The sequence below is a fragment of the Acanthisitta chloris genome, unplaced genomic scaffold, assembly GCF_000695815.1.
Source record: "Acanthisitta chloris isolate BGI_N310 unplaced genomic scaffold, ASM69581v1 scaffold3212, whole genome shotgun sequence".
NCBI lineage: Eukaryota > Metazoa > Chordata > Aves > Passeriformes > Acanthisittidae > Acanthisitta > Acanthisitta chloris.
This window is the reverse complement of record NW_008660866.1, coordinates 60,642-84,849: the sequence shown is the minus strand read 5'-3', so window position 1 is coordinate 84,849 and position 24,208 is coordinate 60,642. Positions and strand designations below refer to the sequence as shown.

The following is a 24,208-nucleotide window of genomic DNA, read 5'->3' as shown; positions in this document are numbered from 1 at the left end:
TAATCCGAGGCAGGCCTACCTGCCAGCAGCCAGGGGCATCCAGCACTGCTGCTCCCTTGTTTTCCTGGGAACTGTGACAATCTAAAGCAGGTTCAGTGGTTATTTTTAAGCTGTTTTTCCATGCTGCTACATTGAGGAAATTGCAGTGTCGGTGAGCTCCATCACAGCCTTCCTGAAAGGTGCTGCAAAACCTTTCTCTGGAAAACCCAGTTTGCTGCTTTGTGGTTGTAGAGGGAGGAGAAGAGAGGCTGAACCTTACCTGCAGCTGCTTTTTTATGCTCTCAAAGGGAGAGGTGGAACCATCTCCGGCTTTTTAATGATCGTTTTGTGCTGGTGGCTTTCTCCTAAAGGCAAATAGAGCTGCAACCTTTTGTTTCAGCTGCCTGGAATGATGCTGGGGTGTAAGCTGGAATCTGCTGGGTGTGTGTTTGGAAGCCATCGATAAATCCCAGCAGCCCTTCAGTCACTTGGGCAGAGAATAATTGCAGTCTCCCACGTTCAAGGCGGGCAGGAGGGGATATGGGGGGGGTATCTGCCTGCTCCCAACGTGGGTGCTGTCTCCTCCTGGCACCCAGCCCCTGCCTGGGAGGTTTGCAGGAGGACAGACAGAAGTCTGGACAAACTACAGGTCTCTGAGGGCTTGGGTGTTGCAGGACTGTCCCTGTCCCTGGCCACGCACGTGCCCCCACCCTGACACACTCCCCGTCCTCTGCATCACGGCAGCTTTTGGGGACACCAGGGGAGCAGCTCCACATTGGGGTGGCTTAGCAACAGTTTTACTGTTTTCTGAGAACCTACCAGAAGCAAAGAGCTTTTCCTTCCATCTTGTCAGGCCCGCCTAGTGCTTCCTGGTGTTTGGGGACCCAACAGGATATCGTGTGTTTGTGATTTTGGAAGGAGGGAGGAGGATCAGTGGGAGGGAAAGGGCAGGGGCTGTGGCAAAATGCCTCTCTGGGGACTCTGCAAAGCTTCTGAGGAGGAGGGGATGCCGTGCTGGGGAAATGCAGAGCAATGGGACCTGTGGCCAAATGCATGCACACCCCAACAGGCTCCTCCACACCAGCTCTCCCCATCCCAGCTGGGCCAGAGCTGAAACATCCCTTTCACCAACTCAGCTCCAAGCACCCAGAGGCCACATCCCTTTCCCAATTCCCTGGCCCCATTCTGAATGGAAACCACCAAAGTCAGGCATCTCCATCATTTTGGACACTGAACCTTCCTGAACTTGCTGTGTTTGGGTCCTGCATGCGGGAGCAGTGCTGGGTGGCTACGAGGCTGTGCCACAGGGGAGGCAACTGTTGGGCAGGATGTTTCTCATTAATCTATTCCAGTTATTCCCTCCATCAAACTGAAGGCTCCTAGAATCCTCGCCCCAGCATCTGTCACTTGCCACCCACAGATAAATATTCATCCCTTGCATGTTATTTTTTTTAGCTCCTCAGCCCTGGCTAGGGGATGGTTCCCTAAATGCGCAGCGAGGCTGAGTGAGCAAAACACCTCAGAATCCATGGATTTTACTCCCAATTTCACCATTCCCTTGCACAACCAGTGGCTAAGGGCACATCAGGCTCTACCAGTGCTAATATGGGTACAAATTGAAAGAGTGGAAATTTAGGTTAGATATCAGGAAGAAGTTTTTCCCTTGAGAGTGGTGAGACACTGGCACAGGTTGCCCAGAGAGGCTGTGGCTGCCCCAACCCTGGCAGTGTTCAAAGCCAGGTTGGCTAAAACCTTGAGGAACCTGTTCTGGTGGGAGGTGTCCCTGCCCAGGGCGGGGGGTTGGGACTGGATGATCTCTAAGGTCAATTGCAACCCCTGACATTCTATGATTCTATGATACTTTGCATGCCTGATGGGCACGTGTGGATGCGCTGGGCATGGCACGCGGTGGCTTGAGCCACATTGCCACCACCCCTGCCACCCTGGGTGCTCATGCCTCACACACACACACATACACACACACATGCAGGCAGGCTGCCCCCACACACAGATTGCAGCTCTCACACCTCCCACGCCGACACGCTCAGCGCCATGCACACACGCCTCTCCTCCCCACGCCGCGTCCCCCCGCGCGCTCCCACGCGCGTGTGCTTGGCACTCAGGCTGGTGCTGGCGCTCTCTGACCCCAGCTGTGTCCCCTCAGCCCTGTGGGTTCATGTCCATCAACATTATTAGTGATCATCCCCCTGTGCTCAGCACTGGGGAGGTCACACCTGAGTGCTGTGGTCAGGTTTGGAAGGGATACTGAGGCACCGGAGCAAGTTCAGCCAAGGGTAGTGAGGCTCAGAAAAGGCCTCATATGTTGCATGAGGAATTCCCTCAACTGGGATTGTTTAGCCTCAAGAAAAGGCTCAGGGGTGACCTCCTGGCTCTCTACAACTCCCTGACAGGGGTTAGAGAGAGGTGGGGGATGTCTGTCCTGCCGTGGAGGAGACTAGAGAGAATGGCCATAAACTGAGATGGTGAAGAGTCAGATTGGATATTAGGAGAAATGTTTTCCCTGTTAGGGTGTTCAGGCACTGGAATATTGCCCAGGGAGGCGGTGGAGGTGTTTAAGAGGCATCTGGATCTGGTGCTGGAGGATATGGTTTAGGGGTTCCAGCAGTGACAGGTTAAGGGTTGGACTTGATGATCTTAGAGGTTTCCACCAACCTTGCTGATTCTATGATTCTACAGAGCCCACATAAGCCTCACTGTTCTCCCAGGAGCCCATACGTTTTGTCAGATCTCCCTGGCACCACTGCACACTTGACCCACAGTCCCCATACCTGTGACACATGTGCACACTGTCCTGTCATTTCCCTCACTCCCTCAGACCCCCCAAACCACAGCACTGCTGACTTCTCTTTCACACTGTCCTTCTCTTTCTGCCAAACAAATCCCTGCCACCTCCTGCCCCCAGCCAGGAGCTCCCTGATATTACATAAACCAGGCTTCCAAGGATTGCTTCAGTTGCACCATTCATTCGCTGGGTCCGATTCATCCCAGCTCCAGAGTGGGAGCAGGATTGCTCCCTGGCTTCAGGTGAATGGGGCTGCATCCACCTGGAGCAGCACTGGTTGGAGCTGTAATCAGTGGAGCTGGTGGAACCTGTCTGGAGCAGAGGGTTGGAGACCCTCTCCTGAGCAGGTCTGGAGATCAGGGGACATCTTAGCTGGTTCCTGCCTTTTTGTACCTCCTCAGGTACTTTGGGAATGCTCAGTGATTTCACCCTGGGGACAGTTGGAGTTGCAGTTTTAGGCTTCCCATGGGAATTCTTGGGCTCTGCGTTGGGTTTGGGTTTAGCTGCTGAAACTGTGGTTGTGGGGGTGGATGAAGGGAACCCCAAATCAGTTTTTGCCCTTTCTGCCTACTCTGGATTCCTCTTCCCTCCACCTCTTCCCATCTGGGATCCAAGAGTGGACAGGGCCTCAGGGAGGAGACCAGTTCCATCCCGAGTCCTCACTGGGGGAACATCTCACAGGAGGAACCTGGACTGGAGGTGTCTGCCATGCACCAGGGCCCTTCTGCTGCCACCCTTATCCCTATCCTGAATGCCCAGTGCTCCCCAAAGCCTTGTTTTTTGGGAGGGCCACCCCGAACCGGCCGTGCGGTCGCATCGTGGCGTTCATCTTGTGTAATCCTCTGTGCCCACTCACCTAAATGAATCATCCCTTTGATAGGTGAGGGAAATATAATTAGTGTTTGCATTGTTAGCACTGGCTGAGTAGGCAAGTGGGTTTTCTTGGCCCGAGCTGGGAGGGTTCTGTGTGATGGGGAGAGGGAAGTGATGTGGTGGGAGCTGCTGGTGTAGGTCCCTCACAGCCTGTCTTGCCCGATCAGGAGCTGTGGTGGCTCCATGCCCCACTTTCCCACTATGCAGTGGCACTGGTGACACCTCTCTTAGCAGGTGCACCAGAAGGTACCAACAAAACAGCTTTGGAATGGTTGAGGAGGAGAAAAACATGAAGTGTTTCCCAAAGCAGATCCTTTGCCAGCATAAAGGGCTGCTCAGGGGGGATGGACTGGGAATGCTGCAGGGACCTGACTGTTTGGGAAGGGGCCACAACCCCTCACCTGAGCTGAGGCATGGGATGAACCACTCCCAGCCAGTTCCAGGGGGTTGGAATGAGATGATCTGTAAGGTCCTTTCCAACTATGATTCCATGATCCCGTGCTGCTGTGGCCGCAGCCTTGTGCCTCCCTCCATACTGGGATTTTCATAGGTAGAGGGAACCAAGGAGCGAGGGCAAATTTCCCTAGGATCTATTCATAGCATGGATGTCAGAATTCCCTTAAAAGTACCAGCTCTTCTCTTGTTTTGCTGCCGGGAAGGAATTGTTGCTGCACTTTAAACAGTGGGCGGAAACAAGCAAATACAAGTGCGCCCTGATCCCGATCCTCCCATCCCTGCAGGATCCAGACACAACCCTAGCTGGTCCTAAAAACCTCCTCAGAACCTGGTAATTAATCAAAACAGCTAAGAACTTTGTTGCTGAAGCATCTTTGGTACAGAAGCTGCTTGCAGTGGTTCTAGGAGAGCAAAAACCAGAGACATCAGGACCTGCCGAGCATAGGAAAATGAATCAAAATACTAAATGAAGATTCTGCCCAGGCTCATTAAAAAGAAATGATATGAACTCATGGTAATTACTTATCTCACTGGAACATGCTGCTTAGTTTCAGGTACAGCTCAGGACAGAGGAAGAAGGATTTTGACCCCGGGGGGAAAGTACAGGAGATACAAATTGCCTGACAGGCGTCAGACCCTCACTCCATCTCACTGTTTCACCCAGCACATGATGCTCCAGGGGATGGGGCAGGACCCCAACCTTGGGGACCTTCTCAGACACCTCTCCCTGACCCACAATAGAGAGTGACTTAAGTCCTGAAGGCCAATTTTAATATCATTTCACTGGGGTGTGTTTTTTATGGCTTTTAATGCAAATCTCAGGGTTTTTTGCATGTGATTTGCTATCCCATGGGGCTCCTCGTGGTTGGGTGACATCTGCTCCTGGAGCTGAACAGGTTTTTTTTTCCCTTAGAAGCTCCAGCTTGTGGAATCATGTGATTTTGCAAGATTTTCAGTTTTGAAGCAAGGTTTCCACCCAGGCTATTGCAGAAAAGTCATTCTTACAGGCTTGGGAAGCAGCAGACGAGAGCTAAAACTGCTTCTGTTTCAAACTGCCTCGATTTGAAAAGGAACCTGATGAATTTTGAATGCTTTGAGTCAGGTAATGCTGACGTAGATGAATGATCTGTATTAATGGAGGCATGACTTGGAGATAGAGAAGTCAGGCAGGATGGGGTTGGTGATGGTCTTTTAGGGGGGAACACTGGGGTTTAGCATCTCTCAGGTGATGCTGTTTTGCCTGTTTGGGTTTTGTTTTTTACATTGATTGAGATCCTGACCAAGAAATGATTTTATTTGCAGGAGTTTGCAATAGTTACAGGAGAATCTTGATGTTAATTTGCCACTGCAATAAGCTGCTTAATTTACAACTATTTTTTAGCCAAAAAAAGGGGAGTTTGGAGAAAACAAATCACTGGAAGAGCAAGTGTTTATATTTTGGGGCATGATACTGGCTTTTCAAAGACAGATTGTGGCCTTTGAATCCCAAATCCTTATGAATTCCATTCAATGCCTGAGCATTCCCTTAGAACAGCCACTCCTTTCCCAACATTATTCCCTGAAGAGGCTCCACTTACTCTCAGCATACAGCAGAGCATCATGAATTTTCATGAATGAGTGAACAGCCAGAGCAAGGGCCCTTCTTTTGCAGCTTTTCACACCAAGAGGATCACTATAAAGGTACTATTTCCTGCTCAGGGCTTCACTTTGGGTCTGCAGGGTGTTTCCTTGGAATGAATAAAGCTTTGGAAGTGTTCTAGGCCAGGTTGGATGGGGCTTGGAGCAACCTGAGCTAGTGGGAGGTGTCCATGCCCATGGCAGGGGTGGAATGAGATGAGCTTTAAGGTCTCACCCAACCCAAACCAGTCTGGGATTCTATGATCTCATCCCATCCTGTGCCATCCCTGCTGCAGCCTCCTACCCCTGATCCATTGGGAGCTCAGCCTTATCTCATCCAGCTGAGCATCTCCCACCCCTCAGGAGGGATGCAGCCCCCCAAAACTCAGTGCTGGCACACAGCTCTGTTAGTGAGAGCTGGAGAATGAGCTCTTCCTCCTGTGAGCTGTGCTGAGGAATGGTGTGAGCTCACAGAGTTTGCAATGGGGATTAGAGCACAGGGGGATTAAGGGGCTAAGCATTAGCCTGATTTCACTCTGCTTTGTGAGAGGAGCACATTAGCCTTAATAAAGGTGCTGAGCAATATCTTAATGTGTTTTGCATCCCTTGTGATAAAACCTCATCCTGGTTTTGACCCCAGTCAGTGAGTGAATCCACAAAGATTCGGCTGCCCTGGGCAAAACTGTGGGACCCATTTCACCAGGGGATGATGCTTCCTTGCCTTTCCCTGTCTCTGGCAAACCTGGTGCTTCCCACTCCCAGGAGAACTAGAAATTAAAATAATTCTTTCATTTCCAAAGCTGTATTTCCCCTGAGTCCAGGACCAGGTGCTTTAAGAGAAATCACACCTGGCCTGAGAGGCATCATGAGCCTCATTAGAATTAGTGATGCCAAGATTTCATTGTCATTATTCTGGTTTGAAGCCTTTTCCCGAATTCTGGCTGGAAAAGGCACTTACTAACAGGCCTAGGGAAGCAGGAGGTGTAGAAGCAAAGAGAGAAGAGGGAGAGGATGCTCAGGACAGACTTGTGCTTTCCTGGAGAACAAACTGAGGTTTTTCCCCCTTGAAGCGGTATCTGAAGTGCCTCAAAAGACATGAATTTCCATAGGAGATTTTCTTGGAGTGGCTTTTCCTTAATATTATGCGGGTATGTATTCCTCACTGGGCAGTCCCTGTGGATAGTGGCATAATCCCTGGAGTTATCTTTTGAGGTAGGACATCAGCTTTGGGGCTTTGCCCTGTTCCCTGCCCTGCTGTGGTTGTGCTGGAAGCTCTGCAAAGCCACTTTGTGGCTTCAGCACAAGGCACACACCTGGTTTTGTTGGAGGAGTTCATCCTCTTCCTCACTCTGTGCCTCAGTTTTCCACCTGGAAGTGCCAGTTTCACTCTCTGCCCTACCATGCCACATGTCAATGTTTGCCAGTGAGGGAAGAGGCTTCATGCTGCTGGTTGCAAAGTATCCTTGGAGCAGGTGTGATGCCAGTGAGGACAGAAAGGACTCCCCATGTTGGGGATGAGGCTTTTATCCCCTAGATGAGCAGGTGAACCTGCCTTTCTGGTGGTTTTCCCCATGGAGAACAGCTGAGCAATCCCTGTTCCATGGCAGTTCAGCCAGAGATAGTTTATGTTGCATCCACAGAGGAGGAGGAAGCAGATTCCCTGGCTAAGGTGTGAGGCTGTATAAATCCATCTCCTCCCTCCAGCCCCCAACTCTTTGTCCTGCAGAGGTGCTGGCTCTGCCAGGACCCATCCCTGCACCCATCCCTACCTACTTCCAAGCCCATCTCCTGTGGTGCATCATCCAACACAACACCTCCACTGCTTTGTTCCGTTAGATGCCGATGCTTTCCAAAGTACAGCCTGACCATGATGATCTGAGCTGCAGACTTGTAATACTTTATTATTTATTGAGCCCCAGACAGACTTAATTCTACCCTGCACCAGGCAGGAGCACAGCAACCCATGACAGCTCTGCTCTCATCTTCTGCTCTCCTCTCCCTTCTCTACCCCTCCATCCCCCCATGGCTGCCCAGACCTCCCTGTGTCCATGGTGCCTGTATGTACCCAGCATTAGCACTATGACTAACACCCATCACGTGTTCCTGCCTGCAGATTATATTTGCATACTCAAAAATCCATACTTTAGTTCTTCCCCTGTGTAAGCAGTTACCAGAGCATATTTTTGGCAAATTAGCAGCCACAGCAGAAGCATCTGACTGTGTTTTTAGCATGGCTTGGTGATGGTCAGAGGCATGGAAAGCCTTGGCAGGACTGGGGGGATAATTTGCTGCTGATGCAGTATCCATGTGGTGTTGTACACATGGACCATCACTGATTCCTCCCTGCAGTGTGGAGGTGATGGCCTCCAGAGGAGGCCATGGAGATACTCCAAGGGTTGGAGCACCTCTGCCATGGAGCCAGGCTGGGAGAGCTGGAGGTGTTCAGCCTGGAGAATAGAAGATCCAGGGAGACCTTAGACCCCCTTCCAGTGCCCAAAGGTCTCCAAGAGAGCTGCAGAGGGACTTGGGACAAAGGCCTAGAGTGACAGGACACAGGGAATGGCTTCACACTGCCATAGAGCAGGGCTAGATGGGATATTGGGAAGGAATTCCTCCCTGTGAGGGTGCTGAGGCCCTGGCAGAGGTTGCCCACAGTAGCTGTGTCTGCTCCATCCCTAGAAGTGTTCCAGGCCAGGTTGGATGGGGCTTGGAGCAACTTGGGTGAATGGAAGATGTCCCTGCTCATGGCAGGGGGTGGATCCTTTCCAACCCAACCCATTGTGTGATTCAGTGCTCAGGGGGACTCATACATGCAGGTAGAACATTTGGAGGCACATTTTCTCCAGTGAGCTCCCCTGACTGCTGGACATCAGCCTGGGTGACCAATGAGGATGTTCCCATCATCACACCATCAGGACTGAGACTGAATGAACATCCTCCAGTCCTCTCTTTGTTCCCATACATATTCTCTTTGGGATAGGTGTTTGTGAGATGCTAAACATGATTTGTATGTGAATCCTCTTGGGCTTTTAATGATATTGAATAGCTGCGAAGGGATATCTATAAAATTCCTTCCTTTGGTTGGAATTCAAGAGCTCAGCCTAATTATTGCCATTGGCCATCTTTAATTAATATGCTGCAGAGGTCAGAGATAAGAGAGGGGCTAAGCATCCCAGGAAGGATCCTTTGCAAAATAAACCAGCAATTTGTAGAGCGTAATTGCTTTGGTTTCGTTTGGAAGAGTGGAGGGGCACTTCGGACCACTCAGACCTGGAAATGCATGAGGTATTGACCCGTGATGGTAGGTTGTGTTTGGTTTTTAACTCAGTGTTAGTGATGGATAAGGAATATTCTCTAAACTTTGATTTTTTGTGAGATCACGTTGTGATAATCATACCCAGGTGCCCAAAGGCCTTAAAATGCTTTACAGCATCCTAAATTACTCCTTGAATACCTCCATAGGAGAAACTGGAGGCAGGGCTGTGCTGTGCAAACTTCCCCATGTGCTTTACTCCATGTGTCTGGCAAAGGCTTCATCCTGCAGGACATGGAACTGGCTCTTGGTTCGGGAAAAGCCTGTGAGCAGCCTTTAGTCCATAAAGCTTCTGCTTAATGGTGTTCCTGGAGTGGGGCCAGAGGGCTCAGCAACCTGCAAAATACCAAATCTTGGGGATGGGGAGATGGTGGAAAGAAAATGCAGTTATTCCAACCCCCAAAATCTTGATTTTTGTCTCCTTCCAACACCATGGGGAAATTGAATCAGGTTTATATCCGAGTGCATGATCCCAGCTTATGCCAACAGAAGCCCCATGTAGTTGAGCAGTCCTTCATCCTCCCTTTGGGCTTCACCCTGGATTGTTCAAAGTCCAGCTATTCCTCCAGCATACCCTAAGGGAGGTCCTGGGGCTGCTTATTGGTGTGAAAGCTGGATTTTCCAGGACATCCTTGTTGGTCTCTGCCACCTCTTCCTAAGCAGTAGGAGCCAGGGAGCCCCTCAGGTCAGTCTAGCGAGCAGCAAATTCAGACACTTCCCACCCTCTGGCATTCCTCATCATCACCTCCTGAGTGCAGCACTATAATCACAGCTGTCTGGGCCAGAAAGGACATTTTCTAGGTGTCTCAGGTCTCCTTTCCCTCTCCATTGCAAAAGGCACCTGGTATGGATGCAAACATTGTCAGTGAAGTGACTCTTCATAGTGTCCAAAGTTCCATCCTGGTGTGCTGCGTGTGGCAGGAACAAGCCATGGCTTGGTTGCCTCTTCCCAGTCGTGGTGAAGACCTTGTCTGCAAGGGCAAGTAGTTCCCTCCATGGTCCTAAGCCCACATGAGCCCAGCCACAGTGCCTGTACTCAGGGAGAAGAGCTGGGGATGGAGATTGGTCCTCTCCTCCCCAGAAAAATCCCCCAAATCTCTTTGGCAATGCCAAGGAAATGAATGGAAATGCATCGTTCTTCCTGGTGTCTGTAATGCCTCTTATCCTCCTGGAGCTCTTGGAAAATAGGAGCTAATTAGTGTTCCCAAAACCCAGCTGAATTGCTGGAGTGCTGCTGCCTTATCCCTCTTTCCAGCAGGAACACAGAGGTGCAGAGCCTGCACTCAGCATCTCACTGTTGGCTTTGAGCCCATCCCCTTCACCTCCCCATTCCTGCCAGGTACAAACCAGGGTGAACCCTGATTTGGGGGATTTGGGGAATTTTGGCACTGTGGGGACCACAGAAGCTGCCCTGCAGACTGTCTGCTCTCTTCCCAGCATGGATTTTAGCCAAATGCTGAGGAAGCACTGCTGCTTGTCAGTGCTCGAAACATATGAGGTTCTGCTGGAGAATCAGGAATGATGCTTTGGAGACCAGTGACTTCCTGCTTTCTGCTTTCATCTGGCTGCCTCCAGCCAAGGATAGGGCTCAGCACAGTCCTCGAAGCAATGGAAATTCCTACAGGAGTTTTAAAAGCCATTTGGAAACAAGCCAGGCTTGCTTCAAGGGGAATGAGCCAAAAAACCCCAAACTCAGGCTTAGGAACACAAATGAATGTGTCCAACAGCATTGCCCATTTTCTTCTCTCCTTGTTTCCATTCCATCCTGACTTTCCTTGTCTTTCCCATGAGCTCATTCCCTTTCTTATGCTTCATCTGCTATTTCTGAAAGAGGAATATTCTCTTCAGTCTTTTGGGATGACTTCAGTTACTTTCTCCTAGCCTCAGGTTGTGCCCTTTCCTTAGCTCTGCTGTGCACGTGTGGCCACATCCCTTCCCTTCTTGGCATCACCTTTACCTTGGCCAAATCCCACTGAAGTGATATACCAGGAGTCAAGAAATCTTCCCTTGGGTAAAACCACAGCAAGTGAGAGCACAGCCTGCTTAGTGCCTCAGGCTCTGATTTTACTGCAAAATTCCCATTCCCAGGGCAGGATCTAACTCTCTTGGTGGTGGATGTCCAGAGCTGTCCTATCTGCGCCTCTCCATGACTCCCCCCACAGCAGTTGTCTGCATGATGCTGCCCATACCACCTAATGGATACTGCACTTTCCTGATGCAATCGCTCCATTAATCCCCTGCAATTAATGCTTCGGGAAGCGTTTTGCAACTATTGATAGTGAGGAAAGAGCTACAGTGTAGAAATGACTTCTGTTTCAGTTGTGTTGCTTTAGTAAGTCACAAATGGCCAAGCTCAGGAGGATTTTGTGGCTGCTCCGCCCCTGAAAGTGTTCAAGGCCAGGTTAGATGGGGCTTGGAGCCACCTGGGCTAGTGGAAGGTGTCCCATGGCAGGGAGAGGGACTGGATGAGCTTTAAGCTTTCTTCCAACCCAGTCCATTCCATGATTCTATGATGATTTTCTTTCCTTGTCCAAGACTTTCTTGGCTGCTCTTTGTCCTTTTTGCCCTGAGCCAAAGGGCCACACAGAAGTGGGATGAATGTTTTTGGCATCTTGGCAGTATCCATAAGAGTGACCTGCATGGGCTAGGCTAGGGAGAAGAGGTTGGGACATTTTCCTCCCCAACAGTTCTCCATCATGGTGGCTTTGTCTCTTTGCTGGCTTGGGCAATGCAATCAGATTGGATTTCATTGGCTTGCTCCCTGCATCCCATCCCAGCTGAGGCATGTTCCCCTCCTGTGCCCCAACCCTGTGAGGTGCTCAGCCCTCTTCATTTGCACTGAAATCCCTGAGGACCTCCATTCAGCACCTCAGATCTTTCTGAGGACCCTTTCCATCACACATGCTTGTCCTGCCACACCCGGCCCCATCCTGTGACTTCCACTGCTCCAGCTTCCCACTGCACACTCTCATTCCAGCTCCTGAGCTCCAAAACAGCTATAGCCTGTCTGTCCTGGCATGTGAAGTGGAAAAACATAAACCCCTGTTTCCTCTGAAGGGAGCAAGAGTCTCCAGGCTCCTTGTGAGATTAAGCTTTGTGCATCTATCTGCAAATGTTGGGGGCAGAGGTTAAGCTGAACAGAGCAAGGGGAGGAGGTGATGGTGCTTAGCAATGCAGATCAGATGGCTCTGAAACCTCCCAGTATCCATGGCCAAATCCTGGGATATTTAGGGGTTTAAACCATAATGAAGTCAGAGGAAGGAGGTAGTGCTGTTGGGTGAGGAAGGACAGATGAACTCAGCTCTCTAGAAGGAAGCTCTTTGATCTGCTGGTGACCAAGAAGGTGGCCAGATGTCTTGGTGGCCATCGGGGAGGTGACTGTGCCCTCTGAGGCAATCCCAGAGATAATCCATGCTGCTGCTTCCAGCAGGGAGGCAACCAGGAGAGCAGCAACACTACCCATAAAAGCAGAGTTGGGGCTTGGATTGTGCTCTCTGCTGGAAGTTGCTCCATGATGCTGGAGGAGGAGAAGCAGGATGGACTGGCTGGATGGGATAGATTCTTGCATCCTCTGCTTAGAAACTAGCCTTGCTGAGGAGATGCAGCTACTGCTCCTGGCAGCTGTGCAATTCCAGGAGTAGGTTTTAAGGCCAGGCAGGCCTGACAGCTTCCCAGGCACCTCTGCCTGGCTGGGGACACGCACAGGCGCTCACTGCAGCTGGAACCTGCTGTGACCAATTTGCCGCCTCTGCTCCAGCCGGGACGTGCTGTCACGCTCACTCCCGGAGAGCTTTGTTCTGCTCTTTGCCAGTCCCTCAGGTTTTCAGCTCAGGACTGCTTGCTTTATGCTGCTTCAGCTTAATCCATGGGGTTTTTTTCAGCTGCAGATTTGCCAGGAGAGGAGGAGGTCAAGGGATCTGCTTGGAGCCAGGGATCAAGTCAAGGGATTCGGCCAAGGGAAAAGAAGAGCAGAACTTAGACAGGGAGGGTTCTGATGCATCTCATGCATGACCTTTTCTCCTTGTCCCTTTTCCCACACTGGTGTCTTTCCTTGAAATCCATTGAATCCATCTCTGTGGGAAACAGGAGGCTGAGCACAGTGTGAGGACATCTCAGCACATCCTGGGGGCTCCTTTGCAGGATATTGGGAAGATTCTCTTTCACCCAGCTGCTGTCCATCATTCCCTGATCTCATGCAAAATCTTTTCCTTGTCCCCTTGCCCAAGTTGTGTCTTTCCTTGGAATCCATTGAATCCATCTCTATGGGAAACAGAAGGCTGAGCATGGTGTGATGACCTCTCAGGCCTTGTTGGGATCTCCTTTGCCGGGGTGCTAGGGGTGCTGAGAGGAATCTCTCTCACCCAGCTGCTGTCCACCACCTCCAGTAGATTGTCCTGCCAAGATGCTCTGGGATGGAGCCAGAAAGGGGAGCAAGATGGTGCCAGGTCTCCAGGGAATGAATGGACAGCTTGGTGAGCTCTTCCCTGCCACAGCCACCATTCCAGAGTGCCACTGGGCATGGGGAGAGCCATGGGTGCATGGCATCGGCTGTTCCGTGTTCCTGGGGACACCAAAGTGCACTGCAGTGAGACAAGCCAAGCTGGCAGCTCAAACCCAACCACAGCACATGGCTGATGTCTCTTCTGAGCTGTTTGCCAGCCATCTTGCTCATTGTCCCACATCCTTCTCCCTGCCACCACCTCCTTGCTCTGCCCTACTGGTGCCTGCCCTAATCCCAGTGCTCTGCTCCCTCCCTGCTGCTAATCCTATAAACCCTTGGTAAATCCTGCCCACCTGCCCCTGCCTCTCCACGTCCCTTCTCCAAGGCTGTCTGTGCGGGGTTCCCCAGCTTGGAGGTGGTGTTATTTTGGGGTATACAAGTCTGTCACCCACCTAATGTAGCACCTTGAGGAGCTGCCCAAGGCCTAAGGGATTTGTGCAAAGCATTTGCAGCTAATAGACAGCTGATACACCCCAAAATGCACCCCAAAATGTGCCCAGGTGCTGGTTTCACACTCAGGAAGCAGTTCCTTTGCTCAGTGTGAGCTGCTCCAGCCTGTGCCCATCTCCAGAGCTACTGCTGAGCCCCGAGAGCAGGGCATGGAAATTCCTAAGGGAGTCCTGAGGATAGGATTGGCTTGATTCACACAGGGTTCACTATGTCAGCAGGTCTATTTTAAGACTCCCTTGGCATGTTGGAGCAGGGCTGGCACAAAGGGATGTCCCAGTACTGTGAGGTGCTGCCTGTGCCCATCCCAGCTGTCTGCACCCGGACTGGGATTGGACACAGCATCCCAGCAGCACCAGTGCCCGGGAAGGAGCCATCCTGAGGCTCATGAACCTGCCCCATGAGGGCTTAGGTGAACAGTGAATCACTTCATCTCGAGCTGGTTCAGAAAAGATTAAGCTGACCTAAGAATAAATTGAAGCCCTGTGGTTCAACTGCCTGGGATAAGGCATGGAAGTGTGCCAATTGCCAAGCTTCAGGAGGGGATGAGATTATGACCCATGAGCAGATTACCATCCTGTGTTTCATTGCACAGGACAGGTAGTGTGGTCCAGTTGTGCTTGCCAGGCTGAATGAGTTCCTTGTGCCTCCATTCCCAGTGCTGTTGTGGTGTCCTGTGTGTGTCTCTTCCCACTAACAACCAGTTAAGCAACTCCAGGAAGTGCCCATGCAAATGTAGGAGTTCAAACAGGGGCACATTTCCACAGGGAATAACCAATGGATCTCTCCCCATAAGGCCTTTATTTCTGCAAACCCACTTCTTTCTGCTATGCACTGGATGAAGGCACTATGTGTGCAAATAAATGTATTGCTATATACCATTCATTCAGTGTAATACAGCATTGATCATTGCCAGCAGCATGGATGGGATTGGATAATGATGACTCCATCCCATCTCCCTGCTCGCTTCCCTTTCAGATCAGGGGTAGATCCAAGGGGCTGTTCCTGGGAGCATTGGTTATGCCTTGCCTGGTTTCTAATATTCCTGTGCTGCAGCTGGAGTGCATTCCTGTAATCCAACCATGATGTTATTTTCCTCTCCCACAACGTGACTTTACAATCCTTGTCACAGAATCATAGAATCATTAAGGCTGGAGGAGACCTCTAAGATCATCGAGTCCAACCCTTAACCTGTCACTGCTGTAACTCCTAAACCATAAACCATATCCTCCAGCACCAGATCCAGATGCCTCTTAAACACCTCCAGGGATGGTGACTCCACCACCTGGGCAATATTCCAGTGCCTGGGCACCCTGAGAGGGAAAACATTTTCCTAACATCCAATCTGACTCTGCCCTGGCTCAGCTCAAGACCATTCCCTCTAGTCCTCTCCCTGCAGCCATGGCAGGAGAGACATCTCCCACCTCTCTCCAAGTCCATGTCAGGGATCTGTAGAGAGCCATGAGGTCACCCCTGAGCCTCTTCTCAAGGCTAAACAATCGCAGTTCCCTCAACTCTTCCTCATGTGTTCTAGACATTAACATTGTCATGGTGATGGAACTGTGGTCCAGATCTGTACATTGCTGCTCCCACTAGCCAAGGCCTCACAGAGGAGTTTGATACCATTAGCATTCTACAGTCTGCCATGCTGTGACCCTCCTTTTTCCTTTTATCTTCTTTTCCCAGGGACATACCAGGGGCAGTGGGTCGGCGGGATGCGCCAGGGTTACGGCGTGCGGCAGAGCGTTCCCTATGGCATGGCTGCGGTTATCAGGTCACCCCTGAGGACGTCCATCAACTCCCTGCGCAGCGAGCACACCAACGGCACCGCGCTGCACCCCGACCGGTGGCTTCGTCCTCATGGCCCACAGCGACGCCGAGATCCTCAAGAGCAAGAAGAAGGGCATCTTCCGGCGCTCGCTGCTGAGCGGCCTCAAGCTCCGGAAATCTGAATCCAAGAGCTCCTTGGCTAGCCAGCGGAGCAAGCAGAGCTCATTCCGGAGCGAAGCCGGGATGAGCACCGTCAGCTCCACCGCCAGTGACATCAACTCCACCATCAGCCTGGGTGAGGGCGAAGCGGAACTCTCCGTCATCGAAGACGACATCGACGCCACGACCACCGAGATCTACGTGGGCGAGTGGAAGAACGACAAGCGCTCGGGCTTCGGGGTGAGCCAGCGCTCGGACGGGCTCAAGTACGAGGGGGAATGGGCCAACAACAAGCGCCACGGCTACGGCTGCATGACCTTCCCTGATGGCACCAAGGAGGAGGGCAAGTACAAGCAGAACATCCTGGTCAGCGGCAAGAGGAAGAACCTCATCCCACTGCGGGCCAGCAAGATCCGTGAGAAGGTGGATCGGGCTGTGGAGGCGGCCGAGCGCGCGGCCACCATCGCCAAGCAGAAAGCAGAGATCGCGGCGTCCAGGTAGGGTGGTCCTCATCCATCCTTGGTGGTGTCTCAGCAAGGGTCCTGCCCTGGTGGCTGTGGTTTGATGGGATAAGTGGGATAAGACTTTTTGTGGTTGTAGGTGCTCAGGGAGGTGTTTTAGGCGAGTGTTGTGTACTCACACCACCTGTTGTTGCCAACAGGCAGTGTTTGGTGCTATCTGGACCCCAAAGTGGGAGCAGGCAGCATCCTTGGGCTTGCTCAAGCCTCGTGAGTGCTGTTCAAAATGGGGTGGATCCAGGATGAATTGTCTCTCTGCTAACTCTGGGTGGGTTGTGGATGCCCAACCTTCCCAAAGGAGCCAGTGAGGCCATGCAGGGTCACCCAGAGTGGTGCAGCTGGGCAGGGGGTGGTGGCACCATGGTGGCACTGCACATTTGGGGCTCACAGGCTGAGAGTTGTCACTTAAGGGAGTACTGGGTTATTTACCCTGTTTTTTTCTGTCCTCTCAGAAAAGCAGGATGATACCCTAAGCAGAACAGCTCCTGAGATGCTGTTTGCCTGTATCCTCCCTGTGACTTATAGCCAAGAGGAACCATTCCAGGGTTTGGCCTGTGCTGGGAGGATTCCTAGCTCCTTTTGCCCGCAAAAGGATTTTTGAGTGGGAAAGCAGTCAAATCTCAGGTTGCAGCTGATGCCTGGAGAGGCTCTGCTAGAAAACAGCAAATCTGGGGGCCCAAATAATCTCTCTGCTTCCTGGGCTGGCTGTAACCATCGTGGAACTGCTCAGTGATTCAGAGCTGGGACCTGATCTGGATGAAAACCAGCAGCATGGAGTGGGGAAAGGGGATCATGTCTGGTACAGGTTGAAATAGGGTCCCCAGCTCGAAGCACCTTCTGGGTCTCAAAAGGCACCTGGAGTCTTGTGGCTTGCAGCAAGCTCCCAGACCAGAGGTGAGCTGAGGAGGAAAGGCTCCTCTGGAGAATTCAGGGCTCTTTGTATCGCTTTTTGGGGATGGTTTATTAGAGCATGTCATTCCTTTCTGTTTTCTGAGCAAGAGCTATATATAGCAGCCAGGCTGGGAAAAAGGGCTGGGGTTAGGGGAAAAACCCAGGTACCTCCTCAGGCTCCTGTACTGGATTAATTGTTGGCTGTGGAATATTTGTATGCAGAGTCACACTTGAAATCTTTATCAGCTTGTCTGCTGATGGCTTATCTGCAATATGAATGAGACTCCCAGGCCTGCTTTGGGAGTGGATTTGGGCTTGATGATGTTTTTGAGCTGATGTTGTATCAAATTGGTGTCAAAGCTTGGAAAAAAATTAGAGATCCCACTAGTATGCCAGGAAGGAAACAGACTGCAGAGCAGCAGAAAGATCAGATCTTTCCCTGTGGTCTGGGGGTGTGAATGCCTCAAAAAGCCTGAATCCTGGAAATGTGGAGCTCCAATGTGCTGTGGGGTGAATCCTGGAAATGTGGAGCTCTAGTGTGCTGTGGAATTCCAGGTTTGAGACCCTGAGCATCCTCCCACCCCAAGTGATAATGGTCCTGGAAAGCCACAAAAAGTGGGATTGGAAGAGATATGACTCTCCCACGTTGGAAATACTCTTGGCATATGATATTTCACCTCTAATTATAGGAGAGAAGGAAAAACATCAAGTCAGATAGGAATGCCAGGTGCAAATACCTCCCTCACCTGCAGTGGCCAGGGTGATGTGATCCTGAGCTCTGCTGGAGAGCAGCAGGGAGGGTGGAGGATGGAGGATGGAGGGAGGATGCAGCCTGTGGTCACATGTGTGCACGGCGGAGGAGGAAAGCTGTGGGATTTGGGGACTGCCCAGAGGATCCCTTCAGTCATCAGTGGAGATGCAAAGAAATAAGTGACTGGGAGTGCAATGGCTTGAGGATACTCTGTCAGAGACTCAACTTGGTCCTACCAGAAAATGCTTCATGAGCTACCTCTGACATCTGCATTCTGGATCTCAGCTCCTTTGGCCTTGGCTAGTCTGTCCTTGACTGGACGCATGTGGAAGGAAGCAAGTGCTGGGAATGCAGAGCTTGGATCTTTTCATGGCTGAGCCATTGCCTCTGGTGCACGAGGGCTGCTGGGGTGTTGAAAAGCCCTTTATTGATCCACTGCACAGCCCAGCTCTGGCCCCATGAGCTGGAGACAGGCAGACTCCGACATGATGCTGTGCATTAGCCCTGGGTTACCAACAGCATCCTGGGAATGTTTGCTGCCTGCGTTAATGGCTTGTGCTGAGGCCCTGGAATCTATCAATGAGGAGCCAAAGCATCCGGTTACAGCCAGGCAGGATCACAAGGATTTAGGCTTTGCTGGAGATATGGGGCAGGAGGGATTAGATGAGTGTACAGGCTCAACCTTGGAAGTGTTCCAGGTCAGGTTGGATGGGGTGTGGAGCAGCCTTGGCTAGAGGAAGGTGTTGCTGCCCATGGCAGGGGGTGGAACAAGCTGACCTTATAATTCCTTTCAACCCCAACCATTCTATGTTTCTAGGATTCTATGATTTTCTGATTCTATGACCACAGCATGCAAATAGGGAGAGCTGCTTTATCACAGAATTATAAAATTGTAGTATCATAGAATAGTTTGGGTTGGAAAGACCTCAAAGCTCACCCCCACTACCATGGGCAGCAGCACCTTCCACTAGCCCAGGTTGCTCCAAGCCCCGTCCAATCTGGCCTGGAACCTTTCCAGGGATGGAGTAGCCACAGCTTCTCTGGGCAACCTGTGCCAGTGCCTCAGCACCCTCACAGAGAAGGATTTCTTCCTAATATCAAACCTAAATCTCTGCTCTTTTAGTTTAAAGCCACTTTGTCTGAAACCTGCAGTCCTGCAGCTCAAGCTCTCCCTGTGAGGGTTTTGGCAGAGATAGTGTCTCAGCCTGCAGAACCAGGAGAAAGAAGGGGTTTACATAGCTAGATCCAGCTAGAAAGGCTTTCATCCAATTAGTCTGATTAAACTCAAAGCTTTTAAATGAGTAACCACTCCCCTGCAGTGCCCCCACCAAACTGCATTGTCTGAATGGCAAGAGAGACCCAAAACAGGCAACAAAGACACCAAACAGGCCCTGCATGCATTGCTGAAGGAATCCTGGTGCTCGTTTTGGTGTCTTTGGGGACCAGGGATACAATATCCCCCTCAATACCAACCTGAGCTCTGGTTTACCAGCACCTGGAGATTTTGTACAGCACTGGTGTGTGTCTGTGCATGTGTGTGTGTGTGTGTATTCTTCTCCATCTAATAATATGGCTGAGTTCACTGTGCAGCCTTTCCCTTGGTGGGGGAAAATATGTGCCCACCCACGGATTTCATTAAATTTGTAAGGATTCGGTATTTTTGCAAACTCTCCTGCTCTGTCACATTGGGTTGGAATTGGCCAACACGTTCAAAAGTTATTAGTGTGGGAGTGATGGCATATAGATATATAAACAGCACAATCACATAAGTAAGCCCCATTTCCTGAGGAAAGTAGGCTAAAAACACAGTGTACTGGAGACAAGTAAATTGGATTCCTAAAGTTGGTTTAGTCTGAAGAGAGCACAATGATATCTGTGACACAGAAAAGGAAGCTCATTTAAGGAAGAGGTTTTAGGTTTGGGAGGTGATTCTCCTAAATTTTCTTGGATGTAGTTAAAATGGGAGAACACTTTAGCTCCTCTTACCACTCCCATTTGCTGGAATCATTTGTGTTAAGTGAATGGGGGAGAAGGGATATGAATGAGATCTGAGAACTACTGTTGCAATCAGCTGCCACAATCCTGGAAGTGTTGCCCTGTCCCTGGAAGTGTTCAAGGCCAGGTTGGATAGGGCTTGGAACAGACTGGGCTAGTGGAAGGTGTCCCTGCCCATGGCAGGGCGTGGAACGAGATGAGCTTTAAGGTCACATCCAACGCAAACCATTCTTTGATTCAATGATCAATTTTCAGAGGTAGCCAAGGAAGAAGCCATTTTTCAGACAGCTTAAAATGAAGGTGCAGAGTGTCCTCTAAGTGCTATGGGATCCTTCTATCCCCACTCGTATCAGCCAAGAGCCACCACTCTTTCAGCTGCTACCCTGGAAGGATGAAGGGTGCACTGGACATACCAACTCCCACCTCCCTTGATACCTAAGGCAAATCGTCCATAGGCACTGGTGTGTCATGGTCCACTAAAATATAATATTCAGGCAAGACAGCTGGGCCAGAAAGCTCATCCCACCCCTTGGCTCTCAGCACATCCACCTGCTATGGGGGATGGATGCACGTGGAATGTCAGGGCGAATTCAGGACTGACTCCAGCTCTCCATGGTAGTTTTAATGCAAAGCAGACAGACTCTTACTCTCTCCAGGGTTTTTTCTTGCTACCACAGTTCAAGGTCAGACTCTTAGTCTCTCCAGGGTTTCCTTCTGCTACCACAGTTCGAGGTTGTACAATTAGTGACTAGACTGCTTATGAGACGAAGGACCATCAGAGTTGCTAGGGATGAGTCCCAGAGACGTGTGGCATGTGGCAAGCACTCAGCTTCTCTCCAGCACAAGCTTCATGGGATCCTGTTGTTGAGCACCTTAAATAAGAGCTCCTGGGAGCAGCTGGTGCCCTGGCACCCTGGGGGGATGCTGTTCTCAGGTTAGTCCTAAGTAATGCTCTTCCTGGCATAATTATAGCCAAGACATTCACCAACGATGAGAAAAGTATAATTAAAGCTCCATAGTCTCAGGAGGAGTTGGGCTACAAATTAGCACAGTGTCATTCAACTCCAGAACGGGAAAGAGGAGGAAAATAGAAAAAGGAAGCAAAGAAAGGCAACCTGGCAGTGAGGAGGGGGAAAGGGAAATGTTTGGACTCAGCATGGATGCTCCTACAGGATGCTGCAGTGAGGGCGAAGCATCCGCCGCGCTTGACGTACAGTGTGGAGTGAGGAGGCAACAAAAGCCCTGGAGAGCTGAGCAGCAAAGTGCAGGAGCTTGTTTGAGCCAAACAGGTATTTTTCTTCAGAAAAATAGAAATGCAGCCTGGGCAAAAGGCAGAGAAAAGAAGAGATGCTGCAGCTCTGATCCCAAACATTGTGAGTTGCGGTAATGTCCCCACCGGCGCCGAGCAGAGCCGCGGTAATGCTGCTTAATGCTCTCCCAGGCCTGTGCCTGCAGCTCTCCCATTGTGCTGTGCTGCCTTTGATTTCAGGGTTCTGCTGCTTTTTGGGTGCCTGGGGGACTTGGCTGCAGGGCTCCTGCATTAGCCTCACCCTAATCCTGCCTCGTGCTGCCCGAGGGGCTTTCGCTGCAGATAGAGAGGGAGGAGGAGGAGGAGGGGTAGAGGGTAAGGGGAGTGATGTGGTCCTAAAAGGGCTGTGTTCCCTTTCTTGAGTTAGGACAGAGGGATGAGCAGGTAGCAGAGTAAAGCCAGAATGGGTCACGGCTGAGTTGGATGCAGGGATGGGGTTCAGCTGATGCCCAGGTGGGTCAGGGTGTCCCACCAGCCCCTCTTTGGGCACCTCTGGAGCCAGGGAGGCTTCCTCTACTTATGGAGAAGCACTGCCTGTTTCCCTGCTGAGGCCCTGCAAGCCAGCTGGAGCTTGGGGCTCTGCAGGAGTCACTGTGTCACCACCTGATACCCACTGGGTCTTGTGCAGGGTGAGTGTGCTCCCCCCATCCCTTCCCAGTCCTTCCTTGAAGGGTGCAAACTGACAGCAAGGAAAACATAGAGGAGATGGATAGAGGTGACTCGAAGGCTGAGACTAGCTGGGGCTTGAGGTGATTCTTGTCACAGCAGCATTTTCTTGTTCCTCCCTGCCCTCTCTCCCCCTGTGCAATGCAAAGTGGAGCAAAGCCTGGGGCTGGCAGCCCATGACACTGACAGAGCTGAGCTGGGCAGAGCATTCCCTCCTGGATCTCCTTTCCTGCCACCTCCATCCCCTGCTGCTGCCCAAGCATGGTGACAGGGGTCAGGGAATGAGATTAGGATCAGCTGTTCCTTCTCCTGTTGGTGTGTCACTGTCAGCCAGGATGACACGGGCACCTCTGACTCATGGCAAGCACATTTCCACCTCTCCTCCAGGACACTCAGGGATCAGCAGATCCCGGATGGCATCCCAGAGCGTTGCATCCTTACCCAGTGCGGGATGTGATGTCGGCGCCGTGACTGTTTGCGTCCTCCTGCAATGCCAATTTAATAACTTCCTGCTCAGACAGGATTTACAGCTTTAAGCCCTTTTGTGGCCGTGTCAAAAGTCAGGAGCAGCCGTTGTGCTTGCGCAGGGCCAGCTCAGCGTGTCCCCACAGGGACAGGGGTGGTGGGGTGGATCTGTCCACAGGCATGGATAGGATGGAAAATGAAGTGCCTTTCATAGGAATGACGCATCACCAGGTAATCCAACTGGAAAAACCTCAGCAGGGTCTTATGTAGCTTCTGGGAGGGCATCTCAGTGGGTTCCACATGCCTCTCTCCTTTCACTGCTCTCCATCCTTCAGCCACCACCACTGATCCCAACTGGGTAGTTCCCATCACCTTCCCTCTCCATTGAGGCAAATATGAGGAAAAACACCCCATATCCATGGCCCAGGTGTGTGACATGCATTCCTGTCATCATTCCCACCATTGCTAAGATGTGCTGGAATAACACAGGCAGAGAAGAGATTCCTACCCCATTGGATTTGCCATGGTCCCAGCCAGCTCTGCCCGTCTCCTGGTGCTCGACAGGAAAGAGCTCCCAAATCCGTGTGGTTTGTGTTGTGGCCAGCCTGCAGCACAGTACAGCTGGAAAGGATAGGATTTGCTGGAGAGTGAAGCAGGAGAGGCGTCTTGGAATGGGGCAGAAAGTGGAACATCCAGTGGCAGACCTGGGAATGGAGAGCTGGGCCGGTGCCGGAGAGGGATGTGCTGGTACCTGATCCATGTTTGGTTTTGCAGCAAGACCAGACGGAAATGGGCAGGGATGGATGGCAGCAAGGCAGGGAGGATGGGAGGTGATTCACTCGTGGCAGGCACTGCTTCCATGGCAAGGGGCTGCTCTGGAGGGCTGGACAGGAGGTGAGGGGCAGCACGGGGCAAAGGGGAGGCTGCTTCCTCCTCCTCCTCCTCCTCCTCCACCTGCTCCTCTCTGGCATCACACAGCAGCCCATCACAGCCCAGATCATCTGCCTGGATTTTAATCCAAGCCTTTTACCGGTTTAGCAGAGGGACTGAGCAGCCAGCACTGCTGTCCCACTGGGACAGCTCTTCTCGGGAGGAGGTGCAGGATGATTTCAGCCCCCTGAGCCCTCTGAGATCCCCTCACTGACCCAACAACCTCCTGCCTGCCCCAAATACCTGCACAGCACAGGGAAGAGGATGGTGAAGCCTTTTCCTCATGCTTTTGGGTGGAGCAGCCCTGCATCAGATGGGGAAAAGTGAAAGCAAAAGTCAACGCCACCACCACAAACCAGCTCCTGCTTTTCCTTACTGCAGCTTTCCTAGTCATGGAGCAGAAACTGCAGCGTTGCTTTTCCCAGGGATGTTGTGGAGGGAAGGAGAGATCCTTCCCCAGCCTGAGCAGCTGCCTCGCAGTCAGACTGGCTCTCCTCCATCCTCACCTCACCCTCCACAGGGTGCAAGGAGAGTGCTGGGGGTACATAATCCCACAGCCAGGCCCAAGGGCTAGGTGAGGAGGTGCTGACTGGAGCCTCCTTGCTGTATCCCACCACCCCAAACACCCTGGCCATGTCAGTGGGTGCTGCTGCTCTGTGTCCTGGCAATGCTTCACTCCAAAGCTATGATCGTGGAGGAGAGCCAACGGGAAGGTTTGGGTCTCTCTGCTACAGCTTTACTGCCTCCCCATCCTGTGAGAGGGAC

The 24,208-nt window shown here is 51.5% G+C and overlaps 1 protein-coding gene across 1 annotated transcript in view; it reads left to right on the top strand.

Moving 5' to 3' along the window:
* The window catches only part of JPH3 (junctophilin 3), a 56,858-nt gene that overhangs the window by 1,471 nt on the left and 31,179 nt on the right, over positions 1-24,208 (top strand). The window contains 2 exon segments of the mRNA XM_009069975.1: positions 15,676-15,832; positions 15,834-16,415. Coding sequence (XP_009068223.1) covers positions 15,676-15,832; positions 15,834-16,415 — 739 coding nt within the window.